The sequence below is a fragment of the Elgaria multicarinata genome, chromosome 3, assembly GCF_023053635.1.
Source record: "Elgaria multicarinata webbii isolate HBS135686 ecotype San Diego chromosome 3, rElgMul1.1.pri, whole genome shotgun sequence".
NCBI lineage: Eukaryota > Metazoa > Chordata > Lepidosauria > Squamata > Anguidae > Elgaria > Elgaria multicarinata.
The window spans coordinates 30448117-30469972 of record NC_086173.1 but is presented as its reverse complement, the minus strand read 5'-3'; the positions used below and the strand labels follow the sequence as shown (position 1 = coordinate 30469972).

At 46.7% G+C, this 21856-nt stretch overlaps 1 protein-coding gene across 5 annotated transcripts in view; it reads left to right on the top strand.

The window, feature by feature from the left end:
* The window catches only part of BAZ2A (bromodomain adjacent to zinc finger domain 2A), a 66253-nt gene extending 45848 nt beyond the window's left edge, over window positions 1-20405 (top strand). For 2 of the 5 annotated variants that reach the window (XM_063119845.1, XM_063119846.1), the window contains exons 15-29: window positions 1850-2064; window positions 2743-2817; window positions 3392-3557; window positions 4027-4086; window positions 4286-4430; window positions 5244-5830; window positions 7671-7896; window positions 8538-8693; window positions 8799-8962; window positions 9483-9766; window positions 12107-12239; window positions 12631-12777; window positions 13100-13338; window positions 13610-13753; window positions 15682-20405. In XM_063119845.1, coding sequence (XP_062975915.1) covers window positions 1850-2064; window positions 2743-2817; window positions 3392-3557; window positions 4027-4086; window positions 4286-4430; window positions 5244-5830; window positions 7671-7896; window positions 8538-8693; window positions 8799-8962; window positions 9483-9766; window positions 12107-12239; window positions 12631-12777; window positions 13100-13338; window positions 13610-13753; window positions 15682-15850 — 2910 coding nt within the window. In that variant the 3' untranslated portion in view covers window positions 15851-20405. The remainder of the gene's footprint in view (window positions 1-1849; window positions 2065-2742; window positions 2818-3391; window positions 3558-4026; window positions 4087-4285; window positions 4431-5243; window positions 5831-7670; window positions 7897-8537; window positions 8694-8798; window positions 8963-9482; window positions 9767-12106; window positions 12240-12630; window positions 12778-13099; window positions 13339-13609; window positions 13754-15681) is intronic. The other 3 variants (XM_063119847.1, XM_063119848.1, XM_063119849.1) reach the window with 3 other exon arrangements.
* The last annotated feature ends 1451 nt before the right edge of the window (window positions 20406-21856 follow it).

The following is a 21856-nucleotide window of genomic DNA, read 5'->3' as shown; positions in this document are numbered from 1 at the left end:
AGGAAGATGCAGTTCCAGGTGATACGAACAGCAACACAGCAAACAATTGTGCTGTTTTCACCATTGTCAGCAGTTACAGTTTCAGGCTTCCTTCTCTGACAGACAGAAAGTAAAGATTTTTTATTTTGATGTATCAAGTCTCTGGTTAGTGTCCTAATCACTGTCAAACTATTTCTATTATTTGCAGAGCAGCAGTTCTATGTCTGTTTTGATTCCTGGATCATAAAGAAGGGAGAATAGGGAAATACATTGTTGTCAGGGTCTGTGGCTTGCTTTATGGCTATAATCTTGCTGCAAGTTGCAGAATATGGTTTCTAGTGCAGCCATCAAGGTTTCTGAGAATCGTCTTTCATATTCATAGAATCATAGAATAGCAGAGTTGGAAGGGGCCTACAAGGCCATCGAGTCCAACCCTCTGCTCAATGCAGGAATCTACCTTAAAGCATACCTGACAGATGGTTGTCCAGCTGCCTCTTGAATGCCTCCAGTGTGGGAGAGCGCACAACCTCCCTAGGTACTTGATTCCATTGTTGTACTGATCTAACAGTCAGGAAGTTTTTCCTGATGTCCAGCCGGAATCTGGCTTCCTTTAACTTGAGCCTGTTATTCCGTGTCCTGCACTCTGGGAGGATCGAGAAGAGATCCTGGCCCTCCTCTGTGTGACAGTCTTTTAAGTATTTGAAGAGTGCTTTCACTCTTCAAAAAGAGTGGGTTCCTAGAGTTCAAAGTTGCAGAGATAAACACAGAAATATTTGTGAAAAGTTTAGTCTGGACGGGAGATTTCAATGACCATATTGCACGATCTTGTTCTTCATAGCTCCCTCTTTCTCACAATTGTTCAAGTTACATCTACTTTGCCTACAGCCATGAGTTCTATCCAGATCTATGTAAACTTGTGCTTTAAGCGAGTAGGGAGAATCAAAATTCTGTACCAAGAGAAGATTAATTGTAGAAAGGATGAAAACATCAAATTAAACTTATTTGTCTCGTGTGCTTAATAATATGTCCCTGGTAAAATATTTAGAAAAGGGATGGACAAGTCATGGCCCGTGGGCTACTTGCAGTTCCCCATGGATATTTTTGCAGGCCCCCTCTTGCTGCCCAATTTGCTGCTGGGGCAGCAAAAATGCGGCAATTTTGCTAGGAAACGAGGTGCTTGAGAAGTGAGAGTCTTGCTTGCAAGCAGAATGAGAAGCTCTGCAGGGCATTGAACCTAACTCACGACCATTTGGAAGGTCTGTCTCAGCCCCATCACTAGTTTTGAGATTTTACCAGGTGCTGCCCATAAATTTTCACATCTATCTTTTCAATCATAACATCTTATTTTAGAGTTTTAAAATTTGTCCCACGCTGCCTTGAGTTCCATTTCCTGGTGGAAAGATGGGGTATAAGTTGCATGCATGCATACCATATTCTGCACTATACTGCATAGCATAATCGCAGAGTATGCAAAGACCAGATTAAATCACATATTTTCTTCTCTTTTACCATTGCCCTGCTTTGCAATTGTGAAAGAAAATATTTTATTTATTTATTACATTTATATACCGCCCCACAGCCGAAGCTCTCTGGGTTGTTTACAACAGTTAAAAATAGTAAACTTTAAAAAGTATACAAGATTTAAAATACCATCAGAAACATAAAAACGACAGTATAAAAACAACAGTCTCCAGTATTCAGTATGCTTGGCAGATGAAAACATGTTTCTTTAGTAAGTATGGAAGTGGCCATATTGTGCTTAACTATTTCTGTTTAAGTGTCCTTCATCCCTTACCTGCTGCTGTCAAGGAGGAAATGGGACACATCTCAAGTGCTCTTGGTTATTGTTCTCTTTACTTTCTTCTGCCAGTCACTGAAGATCCTTGGTGAGAAACTGTCTGAGATTAGCCTGAACCGTGACACTGTGTCTGAAGTCCTTCGCTGCTTCCTCATAGCCTATGGGGCAGATGAGAATCTGTGTGACAGCTTGCGCACTAAACCCTTCCAAGCACTGTCCCCAGACAGGAAGGCTGCTGTCCTGGCTTTCCTGGTCAATGAACTCAACAGTAGCGCCCTTATCATCAAGTAAGTGGTGGTAGTTCAGGCACTTTGCATGTCTCGTGGCTATATGTATGCAACCACCTCAACTCTAATGTGGAGACGTGGTTGGGTAGAGTGCAAGTCTCAGGAAGCGGTTAACACTATTGAGCTGAAAGAAGAAAGCATTCAAGGGAGCTATGTAATTCAGCATGTCATAGACCAATGTTTAGAGGCCACAATTTCCAGCATGCATCATATCACCATGAGACAGTAGTAGCCTAGCTGGAGGCTACAGGAACTAGCTGTCCCTTGTCTTTATTTGAGGGGTGGGGAACTGGTGGCCATGGGCACCAGTATACTTCCTGACAACTTCCTTGGTACCCACCGAGTCACCCTACTTTTTTGAATTTTATTTTAAAAATATTTTTATATCTTACTGGCAGCTGGGATTGCTTCAAAGCGGAGTGGGAGACTCTAGGTGCCTCCATCTTAATTTCCCATGAATGCCTCTGGCCAGTTTACTTGTCCTTTGTGACTAGCCATGCCTACTCATGGCAGCCGTTTTGTGGTTGTACCCAGGACAGTTTCTCAAATTTCCAGATGTGCCCAAAGACAAATGGATAATACATTTCCAGCATAGAACTGCTCTCATTCAGAGCCAAGTAAAATGCTCTGGTGCACCATATTATCTCAGTAACTTCACCATTTTCTAACCCCTGACAGTGAAATTGACAAGACTCTAGAGAACATGTCTAACCACAGGAGAAATAAATGGATAATTGAAGGAAAGTTGCGCAGGTATGTATTGATGGAATTAATTTTGATTCATTCTAGCCTTGTGATTCAAAAGTGTGCTGTTAATGGATGTGAGATAGCTGTTAGCTGAAGGAGCCTGAGGATATACTGGTCATTAATTTATTTAAATCCAGTATCTCTCACAGTCAGGTGGAATCTTTCCATATCTACAAGATCCTAATTGATTATTTATCTTCCACCATCTTTGTTTTGCCAGAAGATTTAGGAGAAAATAACTCCCCCCCCCCGTTCTCCTCCCATTGCTATGTGGGCCACCCAAATAAATTATCCCAGTTGTGGACTAGTTGTTGTATATCAGTTCCTGCAGGTTTAGTGAACCCCTGATATGGCATCCCCTGCCCTGAGTGGCAATTCCAAAGTTCCTTGCCTTCCTCAACCTGGTGCCCTCCAGATATTTTGGACTTCAACTCCCATCAGCTCCAGTCAGCATGGCCAATGGTCAAGAATTCTGAGAGTTGTCGTTCAGAACATCTGGAGGGCACCAGATGGGCAAGGCTGCTGTAAGGGATCATGCCCCTTCTCTTCCCATTCTCAATGCCTTTTTGTTGCCCTGTAGATTAAAGATTGCCCTAGCCAAGAAGACTGGACGTCCCGAGTCAGAAATCACTGGCTTGGAGGAAGGGCGATGGCGACGGAGCTCACGCATCAATGAAGAGAACGAAGATGTGGAAATGGAGGAGGAAGAGAGAGGCAGAGCATACAGGACCCGAAAAGACAACGAAGTAGGTGATAGTTGTGATTGAGTCAGCTGAGAAGGGCATATACAGCGCCCTTGAGTCTCTTTTCTAATAATCAGTGGCAGGTTTGGAGGGAGCAACATAAGAGATGAAGAATAATTGGATCAGTAAGTTCTGTTGGAGCAGCTAGTTAATTATTTCAAAGTAGTGCAAGCATTTATAAGAATCATCTTTAGACCTCAATATTTTAACAGTTCTAACATGTCAACATAACATCATTTTTCCAAAACATAAGCTTGCAGAAGTGGTGCTGCATCCTTTCCTGTACAATAGGAGTGGGGCCTTAGTGGATTTCCTAGGCAGTTACAGTTATCAACAAATGTAGGTCTCATCTTCTCTCCTGCTCCCCTCTCAGTTTATTCTGCTTGGGTGTTTAGCATTTCCAGAGCGAGTCAGCTTAGATTTGGGAGTTAAGTTGAGGATTTGGTTCTAACTAATCTCCTTTTCTCATCAGAATGACACTCCAGTTTCCAGTGTGCCTGAGCTGGAGAGGCAAATTGAAAAGCTTTCCAAGGTAAGTGCTTGTGCTTGAGAAGGTGAATACATGTAGACTAGGTGGAAGTTATTGTTTCTGTTAGGCTTAGTAGGGGATGTTGGGGGTTGTTAATAGGATAGTCTGGGGAGGCATGCCATTTTTTTTGCTCTGGTAACCAAAGCTTTGCACACGTCTTTTCTACACTCTCAGTGCTCTCGCCATTCTCATTCTTCCGCAGCGCCAGATGTTCTTCCGCAAGAAGTTGCTCCATGCTTCCCAGTTGTTACGAGCTTCATCACTGGGGCAGGATCGATATCGACGCCGGTATTGGGTCCTGCCCCATCTAGGTGGGATCTTCGTAGAAGGCTGTGAGGTCTCAACAGGTATGTGGAGCCTAGAATGCAGGTACAAAGGTGTGCTTTTTAATTAGGAAAGAAGGGAAGGCCCTGTGGATCCCATCACTTGGGCTGGCAAGCAGGAGTGAACGTTCCTTGTGGTGTTTCTTGGTGTGCAACGTGACTCCTTCATCCTTCAGAACTTGGGGCTGCAAGGAGCAGGATTGCTGTAGCCAGAAATAATTAGAACGGATAAGAACTGATTGGATAAATGCAAAGATCCACAGGGCAGTTTAGGGACAGAAGAATACAGTAAAAGTGGGAAATTCCTTTTTTCCTGCAGGTCACATTGCAGCTTCTAAATAGAAGTGGTGTTTTGGTTGACGTGGGGTGGGGGTAGAGAGACTAGAGATAACATAGCTATATTGGAGTGGGGTGGAGTTATTCAAAATGGTCTGTGTATCTCTGGACTGAATTACCTTTTAGTTTTCAGCTGTGTACAACACTAAACCAGTAGCCCCCTAAAGCATCTCTGGGAGGGGGTGCTTTGTGGCGGGGAGGAAAGGGGTGTTTAACTTTTCCTGTGCCTGAAGCTTTCTTCTAGAACTTCCCCTCCCCCGAAGCTGCTTTTATCTCTGCCAGTTTTCTCAATTAAAAATGTGGGTCCGGTATACAGGGCAGGAGGATGCATTCCGGTGGAGAAGAGATGGTTGAGCAGACTAATGTGTAATTTGACCCCGAGACACATGGCATCTATGGCTCTGCACTTGCATGCGTCACCTCGTTTGGGGGGGGGGATATGTTTGAGCACCATCTAGTTGTGAAATCCACACAGATCTTATTTTTTTGTTCCTCTCCAAGTAGCTTTCCCTGAGGTGCCCAAGAACACACTGGAAAAGGAAGCGGCTCTGAAGGAGGAGGAGCGTGAGGCATCACCCATCAAAAAGGAGACCACCGACACGCCACCAGTGACAGATTACACGAATTGCACAACTTCTCGGTCATGGAACCGGCCATGGAGGGATAGCGTGGGGCTCCTGCAGCCAGAGTCGTTGGAGTCCAAGTTGCCAGAGGCCACGTTCACGCCTGTCAATGGATTTCTAGAAGACACTGAGCCCCTGGGCCAGTCCCAGCATGACCTCAGCCAGTCAGCCTTCCTGTCCTGGCTCAGCCAGACACAGCAGGCGTCTTCGCTGCTGAACAGTTCTGTGCTTACCCCGGACAGCAGCCCTGGCAAAGGGGACTCCGTGGCCCCGGATGAGCTGCCAGACTCTGCTGCGGAGGATGAAAGTGTCCCAGGAACGCAGGTCGCCTGGTTCAACCTGCTGCCCAGGGGACCCTGCAACGACGTCCCACTTGCTACCTCTGTTGAACAACCCTCTCTAAAAGCTGCCCCTCCACATTGCAAACCCTCTACCAGGGACCAGTCAAAGGCCTCAGCTCGGCAGGTGAGTTCCATACAGAGACCTCCCCTCACTAGGGGAGCTCCACTTTTGACCTTGGGTGGATTAGTGGGGAAGCAAGAGAAATGGCTCCTTCAAGGACAGAGGAACTGTTCAGTTCTGAATCAAACGGCGGCTCTGCCTGGGTTTGGAGAACAGCGTCTTGGGGGTGTTTCCAGCTGGCTTCCAGCACACCTGACTGTCCACCCACTACCACATAAGTACCTTGGGATAAAATGGTCGCTCTTGCCCTGTCTAGATGCAGGTGCCCTCAATCTTTTCTTGCTTATGGGCAGATTTGCCATTTTTTTTAAAAAAAAAATGTGCCATGTGTGAAGCTACAAAACGTCAGCTGTGGGGGACATGGCTAGTCAGAAAATGGCTGCCACGGGAGTGTGGCCAGTGCCACAGTGTTTGGAGCTGTGTGGGTTTTCTCATACAAAGAAGATGCAAAGAGAGAGAAAACTAAAAGAACCTGGAAACGTACATGCACATACACACATAGTAGAGAGAGAAAAAAACAGAAACACACACACACACAGAATCATTATTAGCACTGTGCAAATAAAAGGAGCTATTTCTCCTGTCAGGGATTCCAAGCCCTCTCCCTGAGTAGTGATGCAGCAAAGACTCTGCACAATTCACAAACTCTTTTATTCAGTTAATAGCACCTCTTCAAACCTGTTGCGTTCGTAAAGGTTGGGAGCTGTCCTCTGGGCCTAATTAGCTAAACAGAGCTTTTGTTAAGGGTGTTACTTCAAGCAGGGCAGTTGCCTTCAACTAGTGGACAGCTTTCCTTCTATGTTCTACAGGCTTTTTCCTGTAGAAGATCCTTCTGATGCAACTTCTGTCAGTTAGCCAATCTGGTTGAATGCTTCCCAGCTCCGCCTACTCAGCTCAGCGGCGGCCTCTGGCATCTGTCAATTCCAGTGCTTCCTCCCCCACCCTCCGACAGAGGCTTGGTTTTCATGGGGAGAGGGGGAAGACAGTCTTTGAGCCTGGTCCTCCTGCTCGATAAGCCCCTGGGACGGTTCTTCACAGACTCCTGGAGAGTCTTGGGGAATTTCCTTCCCCTTCCCTTGTCCTGGCTGGGCTTCTTCTAGCTCTGCCTCTGAATTTGAATCAGAGTCGGAAACCAAACCAGGAAACCTGGCCCCAATCCTGACATCTCCTTTCATTTGCATTGGGGGTGGGGGTCTGTACTGCTGAAAAATGGCTGGGGGGAAGCCAGAAGCCCACTCACCTCGCCAAGGACTGTGTTGCCACAAGGGTCCTTGGTGATGGAATGGTTTCCCATTCTCCCGCATCCATTTTCAACAGTGGAGCTCCCCCTGGGCTCCCCCCTGCAATTTCTCCATTTGCTTATGTATGCGGGGGGTGGGGGTGGAGAAGCTCCACTGCCAAAAAGTATCTAGTGAGGAGGAATCCCCCAAGGAACCTGATCTTCTCCTATACAAGTCCATGGAGAAATTGCTCCACTGACTTGCATAGAGTGTTGGGTGGGCAGGGAGCAACAGGAGGCAGGAAGAGATTGGTGGGTACCTCAGCATGGCCTTATGGGCACAGTGGTGGGTGCTTCATTGGGGATGCCAGATTTATAACATTCCTTGCAGATCTCATTGCCTCCCAACAGGTCCCCCTGTTATCTTGCTAATATACATCCTTCCCTAGTACTCTCTTCTGGTGTTGATTACTAGCAATATGAGAGTGAATTAAGACTTCTGTTGAGAAACTAGCTGAGCTTCTTTCAAGTCTTCATAGCCACTGTAAGTGTTGGTAGAATGGAAAACAGGCAGGTGACCATTTGTGCCTTCGGCTGATACGTTCTGACTTTCCCTCCCCACAGCTGAACGGCCTCTCCACCATCAGCCCAGGATTGCCACCACTGGCCTCCACTCCTCTCCATTCCGGCTCCAGGATCCACAGTACTTGCTCCAGAGCCAGAGACGTCACCAGTAAGACCCAGGAACCTCTAGGGCAGCCGAGACGCCGTGGGCGTCCCCCCACTAAACTCTTCAAGCAAATTGAGCAGAAATACTTGACACAGCTAACGGCACAGCCTATACCTCCAGGTAAGAAAAGCCTGCATTCTCCTGTTTCTTTTGACAACTTAGACTGAAATATGTGTGTGTGTTTTTTATGGTGCCGATAATACGGTTTGGAAAAGACCTGTTGGGAGAATGAGATGTTTGTCATTTGAAAGGGGATGGGACTGTTCTGAACTGCAGTCCCATCCCCTAGGCCAGCCTTCCTCAACCTGGGGCGCTCCAGATGTGTTGGACTGCATCTCCCAGAATGCTGGCTGGGGCATTCTAGGAGTTGTAGTCCAACACATCTGGAGCGCCCCAGGTTGAGGAAGGCTGCCCTAGGCCCTGGAACCCCCATCCCACAGCATCTTTTGTTTGTAAAGTCTTTGTAGAAATTGCCATTGCAGCTTCAGGTTTTTCTCTACTGACACGAGAACGAGAACTTTGCTATTTTTGGAACAGCTCCCTAGAATTTTGTGTTCGACATCATATTCCATGTGGCTTAGGGATTCCTGGAACCCTTAAAGCTCTTGATGAGCATCTCCTCCTGTGTATGCCAGCTTGGCGGAAGCCCCAGGGTGTGGCATTTTGGAGCTAGCAGCCCTCTAATGTAGGGGTAGTGACTTGCCAGGGGCACCGGGCTCTGAGCTAGCTCCCACCCACCCCTCCCTGTTCTTCCCTTGCAGAGATGCGGAGTGGATGGTGGTGGCTGCAGGATCCAGAAGAGCTGGAAGCTGTGGTGCAGGTACTGCATCCGCGAGGGATCCGGGAGAAAGCCCTGCATAAGCACCTTATCAAGCACAAGGATTACCTACGGGAGGTGTGTGCCCGAGCTGCCAATGGTAAGAGCTCCCCATCCGGAGGGCTGGAGGGATGCGGGAAGCCCCAGTGCCTATGCCGCCCCACCCCTAGTCCCTCTGACGGGCTCTTCTTGCCTTCCCACCTAGATCCCATCTTCCAGACGCATCCTGAGGGTGCCAGCCACCCTGTCTCTCAGGAAGCCTTGGCTCAGTGGTCGATGGCGGAGCGGGCCTTTGAGACTGACCTGTCTGTGCTTCAGTGGGTGGAGGAGCTGGAACAGAGGGTCCTCATGGCTGATCTGCAGATCCGGGTAGGTCCCAAGAGCCGGTGGGGATTGAATGCCTCCTGGTAACTGGATGTGTCCTTATTAGTGTGGGTAACGGAGGCCTACATTGCACAGGTCATCTTGAAGATCTCCGGCAATCCCTTGGTCTGCCGTGGCCATTCACGAACTAGCTGATTTTAGATTGAAAGTTTCTTGAGTTTCATGTACATTGATGTCATTGTAATACTAATCCCAGGTTGCCCATTTTGATGGACTGTCCTCAGTCTGGGAGTGCTTTTCATTCTAGTATGTGGAGGCGCCTTCTGGATCTTGCTCTGGGCACCTGCACCACAGGCGGCAGCATCAGTATTGAGTGTGCCGTTTCCCAGGGCAGTGGCCCAGGAAACCGCACAGCCCCAAAAGTTGTAGGGTCTACAAGGTCTGATTTTGATTAGTACTTGGTGAGAAGATTCCCAAATGCTTCTGGGAGTTCCCCCAAATGCATTGTAGCCTTCTCTGCTCTGCCCCCATCTCACTGCTTTTTGTTATTTTGCCTTTTCTGCAGGGCTGGACAAGTGGAAATCCTGATTCTGTTCGAAATGATTTGCAGTACTGTGAGCATGAGCTGGAGCTTCTGGAAGACATCACCGTCAAAAACCGGCGTGAGGGACCAGCCTTGCAGCGCGAAGCCACCCATCCTCTAGACCTAGCAGTGCTCCGCCTGGCAGACTTGGAGCAGAACCTGGAACGGAGATACCTCAGAGAGCCCCTCTGGCCTCCGCATGAGGTGGTGGTAGAAAAAGCTTTGCTGAGTAACCCCAGTACCTTGGAGCTGGGTACCACAGAAATGTAAGTGTACTCCCTTGTTGCTGAACGCATTGGCTGGGCCCTGTCCCTGACTGTGGACTGTGATTCTAAGGCTGTGGGCAGGAAGACATCTGTGGCTTTGTTTAATGCACGAGGTTAAAATGCGTATAGAATTCTTTCTTTCTTTTTTTAATTTACATCCTGCCTTTATGCCCAATGATGCCACTCAAAGTGGCTAACAATAAAACACAGATTAAAAACAAAATCAACAATAATTGAAATAATAAAAAAAACACTCAAAAAATTAGAACCCCTTCAGCAGCAGACCAGCCAAGATCCTGTCTGAATTTGCCTGCCAGACAGAGAGGTCAGGGAATTCCAGAGCCTGAGAGTGGCCATAGAGAAGACATCTCGCATCTCCTCCGAGCATGCCTCCGATGGCAGTGGGAGCAAGAGAGGGGCCTTCCCCCAAAGGACCTTATGTCTGGGCAGTCTATCGGAGAAGGCCGTCTTTCAGGGAGCCTGGTCCCAAGCTGCATAGGCCTTTGTTCGACATAACCAGCGCTTTGAATTGCGCTCAGAAGCGGACTAGCAGCCATTGAAACGGTTGTGACGTGCTCCCTGTAATCAGCTCCAGTCAGCTGTCTGAATCAGTTGAAGTTTCTGGACACTTTTCAAGTTTGGGCTCTTTGCCTCACAGCCTAGAAGATCAACCCATTCGCCACTGCTGCCAAAATTTCAAGAGGTGGTAGAAGAATCTCGGAAACCAGCCACACTTTGGTCCTATCAAACCAAGCAGACTCATTTCTCTGAATTTGTGAACCAGCACGGATGGACCTGGCATGTTGTCTATGGCAATGTCTTGTTTTTTCATGGTGTCATTTTGCTGTTTCCCCTATTAAGGTTTTCTTGGCCGCTATCTCTGCATTCCATTCCTCTTGTCAAGGTTCTTGGGGTGTTTTCTCACTCCGCTGTTGAGAGATTTCTGGACTCTGTCTGCAGCCTTTAGCTGCCATAACCATGTCTTCCTGGAGTGGAGTTTGTCTGTGGTTCTTGGACATCTGTTATCCAGGCCATTTGAACACTTGGCAGCCTGCTCTGCTAGACTGTTGACCCTGAAGATGGCATTCCTGATTGCTATTAAGTCTAGCCACTGTACAAATTATCTGTATGCTTTACATGTGGATTTGCTGCACTTGGCCATGCCTAAGGATGAAATGGTCCTCTGCCCAATCATCACTATCCTCCCTAAGATGTTCTCATCCTTCCATCTTATTCATTTTTGTTGCAATGTTGTTCGCTTTTTTCTGAATCCATCCATACCACTGGAGTTTTCTTTTGACTCCCTGGACATGTGCCACACTGTTGCCTTTTACCTGGACTGGACGATATGCTTTCATAAGACGGAGAGACTCTTTGCCTGCTTCAATTGGGCTGCAGTGAGGTTTTCCTGTGTTTTCACAGCTAAATGGTTGACTTCACTAGTCAAACTATGCTACAAGACAGCACACTTGCCTATTCCAGATTCTGTGTGGAGGCACACCATGAAAGTGATTACAGCCTCTACTACCTCCCTCCGTGGGTTTCTTTCCTCGAATCATGTCAAGCAGTCACTTTCTACCTTTATGTCAATCTTCTAACTTTGTCCACTATTATAAACTGGATATTTGAGCAAGGGCAGATGCAGCATTTTGCCTGGCTGTCCTCATTGCTGACTTGATGCACCTCTGGTAGAACAGCTTGCAACTTTATCCATATATGTGACGCTCAGAAACCATGAAGAAGTTGGACAGGCTGCTTGCTTATCTGTAACTGGTTCTTTGAGTGCTCATCTGTGCAGTCAAAACCCAGGTTCCGTTCCCTACTGCAGGCTCTCTGGTTCCTGTAGTTCAGCCTTCCTCAACCTGGGGCGCTCCAGATGTGTTGGACTGCATCTCCCAGAATGCCCCAGCCAGGGAGTTGTAGTCCAACACATCTGGAGCGCCCCAGGTTGAGGAAGGCTGCTGTAGTTGTTCCTGCTCAGCACCTTTCCTGCTGCTGTGGTCTCTGGGAACTGAATGGGAAGGGCTAGAGCATGCACGCTGAGGTTGGGGGACGAGGCTTCTCACCAAAACTGCTCCGCTCTAGAACAATTCAACCTTGGCTTGGCCTCAGAACCCATATGTATGACTTAACAGAGGGCCATGCAAAGAACCACAGCTCCAGATAAGCAACCTGCTCTTCTGAGTTCTCCTCTCAGCTCTATGATGGAGATCCAGGTGATGTGCCTTTCTCTTAGTATCTTTCCATCTGGAACTACCACTGTGAGCCTCCCAAGCTGATCATTTCTTTTGCTGGGCAAGATCAGTTAACCCCATCTAAAGTTTTATTTTTCGTCTGCAGTGCATACGAGATCACGCCCCGGATGCGGATGTGGCGCCAGACCTTGGAAAGATGCCACAGTGCGGCTCAAGTTTCCCTGTGCATCTACCAGCTGGAGCGCTCTATTGCCTGGGAGAAATCAGTCGTCAGAGCGGTGAGAGCACTGGGCTGGGGGAGGAGCTGTTTCAGAGTAAGAAACGCAAGCAAGTGTAAAATAAGGAAATCGGAGGAAACATGTGGCATTCCTAGTCCCGAGAAAAGAGAGTTGTTTCTCCTTGTGGGCTTGTTTTAGAGGCATGTGTGTGATTAAGCCTGTAGGAGGAGGAAATGAAGCAGTTGTGGGACCTATGGGAAGATAACTCCATTCTGAAGGGGTTGGCTAAAGTAACAGTCTGGCCTGGATAAATGTAACTGTGAAGGAACGGAGCTTGGGACACAAGAAAAGGGAATCCTCTCCGAACTCAGCTTTTGCCTTGGCCCTCTAAATGAGATTTTGGCTGGCTTGGAGCTGATCCTCACCCGTCCTTGTTCTCCCTGCCCTTCAGACTTGCCTAGTGTGCCGAAAAGGGGATGATGATGAGAACCTGCTGCTATGCGATAGCTGCGATCGTGGCTGCCACCTCTACTGCCACCGGCCCAAGATGACCGAGGTGCCACCTGGGGACTGGTTCTGCTCCCTCTGCATTGCTCAGGTGCTGGCTCCATATGGGCTAGAATCTGTCCCGTCCCAGATTCCTTCTTGATTGGTAGGGCTTCCTTTGCCCCCACAATTGTAGTGAGATGGAACAGACTGTGTGTTCTGGGAAAGGAAATTGTGTGTGTGTGTGTCCGCACGCACTCATACATGCATGTGTATGTGCCCATACACACACGTCAGGGGCACCTGCCATATCCCTAGCAGATAGCACAATGTTGTTGGTACCTTTGGGAAAACCCTTCCCCAAAATAGATTCCTAACTTCAGGAATTGACGGCAGTCTCACCCCCACAACTTTGCAATTTCTCTACGGTGCAGATGCATGGAGAATACCAGGATGACTATGGCTCTCCACGACGTTGCAAGAAGCGGAAAGGCGGTAGTTCTGGGGCTTTTTTTGGGAAGGAAGAGCTCAGCCCTCGATCTCGGGCAGCAGCATCCCAGCAGCGCAGTAACCTGACGAATGTGCCGCCCCGATACTCAGGCGAAGGCCTCTCTCCCTCCAAGCGAAGAAGAGTGTCCACACGAGGCCAGAGTGCCGACCTCACCTTCTGCGAGTAGGTGTCCCTTCAAAGTCGGGGGCTGGGGAGAATTTCATGGTGCCTGCTGAGGGAGGGGGGAAACATGAGGAATGGGGTTAAGCCGCATGAAGGCTGGAATTGCCAGGAGAAAGGGGGTGGTGCGGAAGTGTGGGCGGAGTCCATTCATAGTTTGCTTTGCCCTGAGAAGAGATTACTGATAAAGTCCCTTGGGCCTGCTCCTTTCACCTTTACCATTGAGCTGTTTGGTTACACTACCCCTGACTCTGTATTGGCCCCATTTTGTCAGGATCATCTTGATGGAGATGGAATCACATGAAGCTGCCTGGCCTTTCTTGGAACCAGTTAACCCCCGGTTAGTGCCTGGCTACCGAAAAATCATCAAAAATCCCATGGACTTTGCCACCATGAGGGCGCGGCTGCTGCGTGGCGGGTGAGTACAAGGAAGGAAGTGGTTGCTAGCAGGGCCAGCTCAAGGCATTTTGGAAAATGGCAACCCAGCTATAGTAAATAAAGAAAGTAGAAGAAGAATGTCAAGAACTGACTCCTTAGTACCCAAAAGCTGAGGCTGCTGCCTTTGTCTAATCGTTGTAAAGTTATATATACTATCAGTGTGATCGTGTGGCACATGGTTGGAGCCAGCACACTCCTTGCCCTGGTTGCATGCAGCAGTCCAGCCAGTAGGTCAGCTCTCCCTTGCTGAGTTACTAAGCATAAGTTTCGCCAGGGAGCACACTGGAAAGAGGTGATGCTGTCGAGAGAATGAACGAGTGGCACAGGCCCTCTTAGGTTGGCTGAGGACTGGGAGGGAGTGGTATTTATGAAGAACTGCTAGGATATGATGAGCATGTATGCTTTTTGCAATCGTGTACAATTTGAGTTTAAACTTAGCATTAAAAACACGACAGAAAAAATCTGTCCACCAGCGCATGCTCCCAGCCAATATATCTTCCATGTCTCCAAGTGTAGCTTTGTTAGTCAGTTACAGCAAAAACGACCAAGAGTTTTGTGGCACCTTTAAGACTAACAAAGTTGTTATGGGTTAACCCTTTGTGGACTAGTGTCCACTTCATTAGATGAACGGAGTGTTACCCTGAGTATATACCGAGGGTTGCAGGGGAGATAGAAATTGTAAGCAGTGAGGTCAACATTCATTGAAGTTGTGTCATAATTGTCGTTGTCTGTACTTTCACTTCCCTCTGACCTTCCTCCTTCCAATTCTCCCCTTCCCTACCCTCTTCAGCCATGGGTGTATATCTATACCTCCATCTATCTATAACAGCTGTGGGCAATGTGCATGTAGTGCTCACTGGCTGTGCTTTGCTTCCCCCCTTCTAAAAAAAAAAAAGTTTTTTTAAAAAATTAATGGGCAAAACGTGTTTGGAACGCTGCAGGGTGTTCTGGATGCCATTTTTTCATCATTATTTTTTTCGTTTAAATGCATTTTCAGGTTGCCCTGCAGCTTGTCCTGGGGGTGGGAGGATCTGGGGTAGGTGGGTGCGTAGAAAGACCTTCCAAAGTTGTCCACCCCTATCTATAATTTGCCAATTCAGGATAACACGTTATGGCATAAGCTTTCATGGATTTCTAATAAATGGGTTGGTTTTTGAAGTGCCACAAGGTACTTGTTGTTGTGTCTATTTCTCATATTCCTAATTAGGGGTTTGTTGAAACCCTCCACTTTGTGACTGTCCAGGTGCTTGAAGAGAGCACTATAGAAGGAAGAAGCTTTGACTCTGAATTGGTAAGAAGGCCCGGTGGCAATGGCAGAGCGTGCTCCCTTGCTCTGCTCTTTAAACTTCAACCCTGCATAAGAGAATTTGCAATTGAGGACGCTTCCTTCCTGATTGATGGAGATGATCACAAGCAAGCCTTCTTGTCTCTGTCTGTCAGCCCTGCTGCTGTTAGTGGCCATGCTTAGCCTGTTTCGAGCTACTTCTGCTTAGCACTTCCTCCCCTTTCTAATTACACCCAGTGGTTCAAGCAGGGAAATCAGGCAGAAACGGGGGAATTGGGGTTGCTCAAGAGTGTATTTGCCTTAATCTGACTCTGAATGTTGTAGTCCTAAAAATATCGATAGTGTTAATTCAGAGGTCCCACCGTAACAGATTATGCCCTGGCCTGTTACGGTTGAATTTAGATCTGGCACTAATAATCTGTGCCTGCTTTATAACCAGTGGGGAGAAATGAAAGGAGGAGGGTAGAGCTCGGGAGATTCATAGAATTAGAGATGGCTACAGCAGTGAGGGTTGAGGCTAGCCGTGAGGGATGTGTTTACATGGTTAAAGAGCCCCAGCAATTTCCACCTGAGCGGTGGGCTTCTTGGGCCAGAAACTGACCCCTACTTTTTGACTTCCGTAGGTACACAAGTTGTGAGGAGTTTGCTGCTGATGCTGCCCTGGTGTTCGACAACTGCCGGACCTTTAATGAGGATGAGTCGGAGGTGGGCAAGGCGGGCTTGGCCATGCGCCAGTTTTTTGAGAGCCGGTGGGAGGAATTTTATCAGGGAAAACACGAGACGAGCCCATGAAGCTGGCGGAATGGGGGAGAGGTGGAGAGGAGCCAAAGGGGGGAAGCCCCTCCCCTTCCACCCTGTGCTGCACACTGTCTCTTCTGGAGCTCATCTTGCTACCTGCTGATCAATTCCCCGCCCCCTCACAATGACTGGACTCGGACTGGCGTTTAAGAATGGGGGCGACGTTAGTCACCGCCTGGATCCTCAGAAGCCCTTTCCTCACCTCTTCGCTCCAAGCAACACAAACTCTCTGACTGTGTAAGCCAAATAATAAAAAAAAAGTTTCCTTTTTTCAAATGGAAAAACAACCACCCACGACCCCACCTTAGCTGGGGCTATTTAATAATAGCAATAGTTCTTAGTGAATGTGTAAGAACACTTTTTTCTGTGCAGTGTCAGTACCATGCATTAATGGCCAGTAACGTGGACGTTAAGTTTTCCTCCTTTTTAGAGTCGCGTTGAAATGTATAAAAGCAGATCACTCCCTGCCTCTGGGAATGACGACCTTGATGACACTGAAACATGCTGCTTCTATTCCCTCCACCCCCACCCCATTTGGCCCTCCCAATTCTGTCCCTCTCCGCCCTGCTTTACCCTTCTGAGCGGCCGCCGTAGCTGTGGCCACTTCCTTCCTCCAAGTTTTTAATTTCCTTTCTGAAACCGCGAGTATGGCTAAGAGTTGGTGTGTGATTGGGGAAAGAGTGGGACGTTAGGAGACTGTCTGTGCGGGTGCAAAGTGCTCATCCCTCTCAAAGATCTCATCCCTTGCAGCCCCGCGTCCTTTGTTCAGCCAAGATGTACTACTTCATTTGGGAGGTGATCCTAACACAAGCCCTTTGTATGAAAGGGGATCTTAAGGTCCCAGGTTTGATTAATCTAGATCAACATCCCCATTTGCGCACACCTACTCTGCGTTGGTTTATTCCAAATTTCGTTTCTAAGGGAGTTGGACAAAATGGGAATAATCCAGAATAAGTGCCCACAAAGGAGACAATATCAACCAAATCCTACTTTCCTTTAGGCATGCAAACCACAGTTAAACTGGATTAAACTTCTCACCATACCCACCCCAACCCCAGCTTCACAGGGAACTCTTCAGCAGGGGCAGCTCATGAATCCATTCTGGTACCCTAAAGCAGACTTCTGGGAGAATGCCGTTCATTTTCCCTCTGGTTGTGGGTCACATGCTGGAATGTATTACTAGGCTACAAGGGACCAAAGTACAGGAGCGTGAGGGAGTGGGGGATGAGGAGACCTGCATCTTAGGAGGGGCTGTATTTTTTATGCCCCTTCCAGCTCATCCGGAGATCATATAATGGGATCCTGGTCTTATTAAGTGTCTCCCCCTTCTCTAGATTCTGCCCCAGTGTTATTCCTCAGGGATGGCTATTGTCTACAAAGCTTGATCTGCACTCTGTGTGTATGTGTGGTGGGGTTATTTCCTGCTTTGGAACATGACTCAATTTATCATAGGTATTTTTACTCCCTGAGAGAGTTGTGGGATTAACTCCCATTGGAAAGGAAGGAGCACAGCCGTTCTGTCCTTTCATGCAATGGTGGACAGTACATGGCCAGCCCACTATTTTGGTGGCCCCCCACTGCGTCCCACGCCACTGCCACCACTGAGTTTCCTGCAGCTGTGGCAAAGGTGGCACCAGTTAAGTAAGAAAACGAGGCGCGGGTAGAGCGGGTGCCTTGTTTCCTTCCAACACTAGTGCAACTTTGGCCCCCAACATGGCAAATTCAGCAAGGGTCAGGTGCAGCCCCCAGTGGGTTCGGAAGGAATCGATGCAGCCCCCTGGCCCCCCTAAGTTGCCATCCCTGCTTTAATGGTTATCTGAATGTCAAATTTGTTGAAGGACAAGATGATTGAGAACTACCACTGTTTCATTCTCCTCCATATTGGATTCCTGTTTCCTGACCATGTTTTAACCTGTAGGATCCGAAGTACAGTTTCTTTTGGTTATTATGATTGGGATTCAGTCTAAGCACAGCTTTGGACATTACATCGCAAGTGAAGACAAAGTAGTAATGAGTGTATCTCACTCACATTGGGATATGTGTCACTGTGAAGGAGATGTGCAAGTTCCTTCTTAGTGTGGTTATGCAGGGAGTATGAAAAGAGGAAGCCAGAGCAGCCCTTGCTTAAACGGCTGACACCTTTACTTAATGTCCACAGCTGTCCTCAGTTTAAAGTCTGGAGCTGTTTGTAGGTATTTCCTTTAGCTTTTGCCCACATTTTCTGTGTCTCAGATTACACATGCATACATACCCCATGTGAACGCTGTTAATATTTTAGCCTACTCCTTTTTTTAATGCAATTCCAAGTATGTTCAGAGGGGGAAGAATAAGTGTGGTTTGTTTTGCCCACAATGATTTTCTCACGTAGGCAAGGGCATTTATTGCACCATGGCACCAGTGCCAGAACCATCTAAACCAGAATTGGTTCTAAACCTGCAAGAATAGAGCCGTGTGTGTGTGTAGGAGGCCCAACAGCAGCCACTGTTCAGATGAGGCATGGATTACGCTAGCTTTGGGGAGTGACTGAACAGTGTGCACAATCCACTGGGAGCATCTCCTGAAAGCTCCATAGAGATGAATGAATGGAAACATGCAAGTACGTCACTATCTGGCCTGTGTAGGAGCTATCTTAAGCAAGTCTGATGCAAATCAGAACTTTGCCCCCCTTTTTTTCATAGCACACGGCTGCAGGTGTTTGCATTTGGATTTCTGGTGCCAGACACTTGGCAGATTCAAATATTGTGCTTGAAGCCAGACAATCCCCTGTTCAGTCACTCTCTCCACCATTTGTCTCTTAGTGAATAAAGCAAGGAAAGTATAGATGTCACAGCAAAGGTTTTCTAAAACAAAAACAAAAACCCAACAACAACTAGTCCTAAAAAGAAAAGCCCCTGAGGCAGCTATTAACAAGCATAAGAAAAAACTGTCCATCTTTGTTGTTCACAGTGCAGTATTTCCCTGTCAGTCATCCCCTCATGGTACATGGGTGCCTACTTGAAGTTTGTACTCTTAAGTAATAACATGATCTGGGAGTACCTGCCTCATGTTGCTGAGTGATGGTTTCTAGGGAGACTGCTGGCTAGGGAAACATATGTTCAAACCACACTATGTTCAGGATCATGGGCTTTGAGGCCCCTCCTATCCTAGACCACCCCAACTGCCTGCTGAGCTAGAATGGGGGGCACTGCTGTTGCTGGCTTTCCTCCAGGCTCTGTGCCAGAATGCTGTTCCAGCATTCCTTAGGCTGGTGCAGGGACAAGGAGGCCCATGGGACTGATTGGAGGAAACAGCTTGGTTCTTTCACTTTTCTTCCACCACTTCGGGTGGATCAGAGGGTTAAAAGCCACCCCCTGGAACCTTAACTCCCTTGCTGCTTTTCATACCCAGCCTAGCTCCATTGTAATTACGGGTATCACTTAGGGGCAGAAAAATGGCTGGCAGGGTCCCATCAGGAAATGGCTTTCCTCCCTGATATCCCACCTGTGCTACATCTGAGTGAGGGGTGTGTGTGTGTGTGTGTGCATGTGTGTGCACGTGCGTGTGTGTGTTTCCCCCTACCCGCGTCGACCAATCCAATTGCAAGAGCACTGATGTAAGTAAAACGTAACCACGGGTGATGTAGCCTGGAGACCGAAACCTCCCTTACTGTGCTTCCTCCACCCCAAACTCACTCCTCCCCCCTCCCATGGTTTTCAACAAAACGTAGCCTTTTTCTATCAAATAACCTCAAACTTTATTTTATTTTAAATTTGGGGTTTTGTTTTTTTGTTTTTTTGCTTTTAAAATAAAGAGATAGATTTGAAGTCTATTTGAAACTGACTTTATATTATGCATAAATATTTATATTTTATCTAAACTTGTGCTGTAACAACTTCTTTTGGGGTTTTTTTAAGTAATGTTTTTTTTCCTGATCTGTTGGGGATTTTTTTTCTCAGTCATGAGAAAGTTCTAGAGTTTTGAAAGTGTTAATTGTTGGGTTTTTGTTTTGTTTTGCTATAGAAATGTTGACTTTTTAGATTCAAACCCTCACACCTTAAAAGAATGAATCCAGGTTTGTCCTAATATTGATCTTCATTAGGGGATATGGTCTATCAATCAGTTTCTAAATACCTTGTTGTTTTTGAAAGTTATATGGACTTTTTTTTTAACTAAATTTGAGAATCACAACTAGAATTGGCCTTATTATTATTTAACCACTGGCTTTTTCTTCCCCTTTCATCTTGATTTGATATCAGAAAGGAACCAACCAACCCATCATCCTGTGAGATGCTCTGAACAGCATGAAGGGGAGGGGATCAAACTTTTTATATGAATAACCAAATGTGTTTGTTTTAGTGAATTTTTGATAATGTACAGTTTTTTGTGAATTTAAATTGATTTCTTTCTATATTTTTAGGACCAACCTCATTTTTAATAAGGTTTAAAAGGAAGAAAAAAAATCTAGAATTCCTGTTTGTTTCCTTGTGATGTTTCCACAAGTACAGATGTTAGAGTGCTTGTCAAGTTTCAAAGAATAAACAAAAACCAATCCACGTTTGATAGAGAAGAACGTGCTTGAGAATGTTGTCTTTTCTCATGGGAGCCCCAGATACAATCTGAATGATAAAGCTCTGGGGCATCCTTGTGATCTGTCTCCTCCCCTGTTCTTTGGCAACTTGTCCCTATTAAAATATTAGCCAGCCTGCATGTAATTCAACCCTCAGCAAAATGCAGCATCTGTAGAAGCTTTCATAAAAAATAATAAAAAACGTTTCTAGCTCTTAATGGTAAAGCAGAAGCTTGGCAGGTACATTGGTCAGTGCATGGTGAAATCCCATTAGCCAAGGTGGGTGGGGAGTTTCCAATGGTCCAGGGCCCTTCCCATGACTGCAAGAAACAGAACCATCAAACTGCATGATTCACACAAGCCAGATAATAGAACTTTTATGACACTTACATTTTTGGTGTGGAATTTTGAGTTTTTGTTTATTTAAAGAGAGGACATAGCCCTCATCCTGGCTTGATCTTCTCTCTCGTGAATGTATTTAGCTCAAATGGAGTTGTACACATTCTGCACAAACGAAGCCCAATTTCTGCAGTTGGAATCCAGCCAATTCGCTGAATTCGCTGCTTGCTTGCTTTTTCAAGTTCCAAACAAATTCTGTTGCTCCTGACGGCACCCAAAATTTACAACCTGAGCCTTGCCTGACCGTACGTCAAGCTAAGATCATCGCTGACTGGAACAAATTAATGTAAATATAAAGATTGGTAATGTTGAATGGTTCGAGGTTTTTTTAAAAAGACCAGGAGAAAGGGATGGAGGTGAGGTAGATTCTAGGCCAGAAGGAGGGCCAATTAACTATAGAGGGCATTTAAATTTCAATCTGGATTCTTTGATTTCATCAGAACCCTATATTCATATTTTAAACTTTACGTAGCCAGCCATAAGGTCTAGAACTTGTTTTCAAAAGGAGGAGGAGGAGACAAAGAAAACCAGAGATTCTGAGGATGCCAAATGGTGCTCCATATCTTAAATTCCATGCTTTACTTGCTGCATAGAGTAAACACAGTCTTGCTAGTTACTCTTGCAATGTCTCGAATTCTGATGTGTCCATGTTCTGGATGTGCCTGGCTACTAGACACCCTGGTGGGCTCTCCCAATAATCGTATGTGACCTTTACCTAGCTGCTTTATTTGTATAGATACAAAAAGCAGGAAATAGCAGTAGCTGTCTAAATAAGCCATTTCATTTGAGACTTTGCAAGTGTAGGAAAGGACCAGTACTGGATCCTGACTTTCTAAAGAGGTGACAAGTTACATCCTTAACAATCACTTCAATAGCTTCTGCCCTTGTAATCTTGTAGAAGTACCCATGTGGTTGAGGTGCCAGGTTTAATATCCTCTTTTTCAGGATGTGTTAATGAGTGATAGGTCTCCCATAGGGCTATTTTACAAGAACATTTTGTCATGTGGATTTTCAGGAGAAAAGTCATCAAGTATTGCTTCCTCACAACTGTTTCT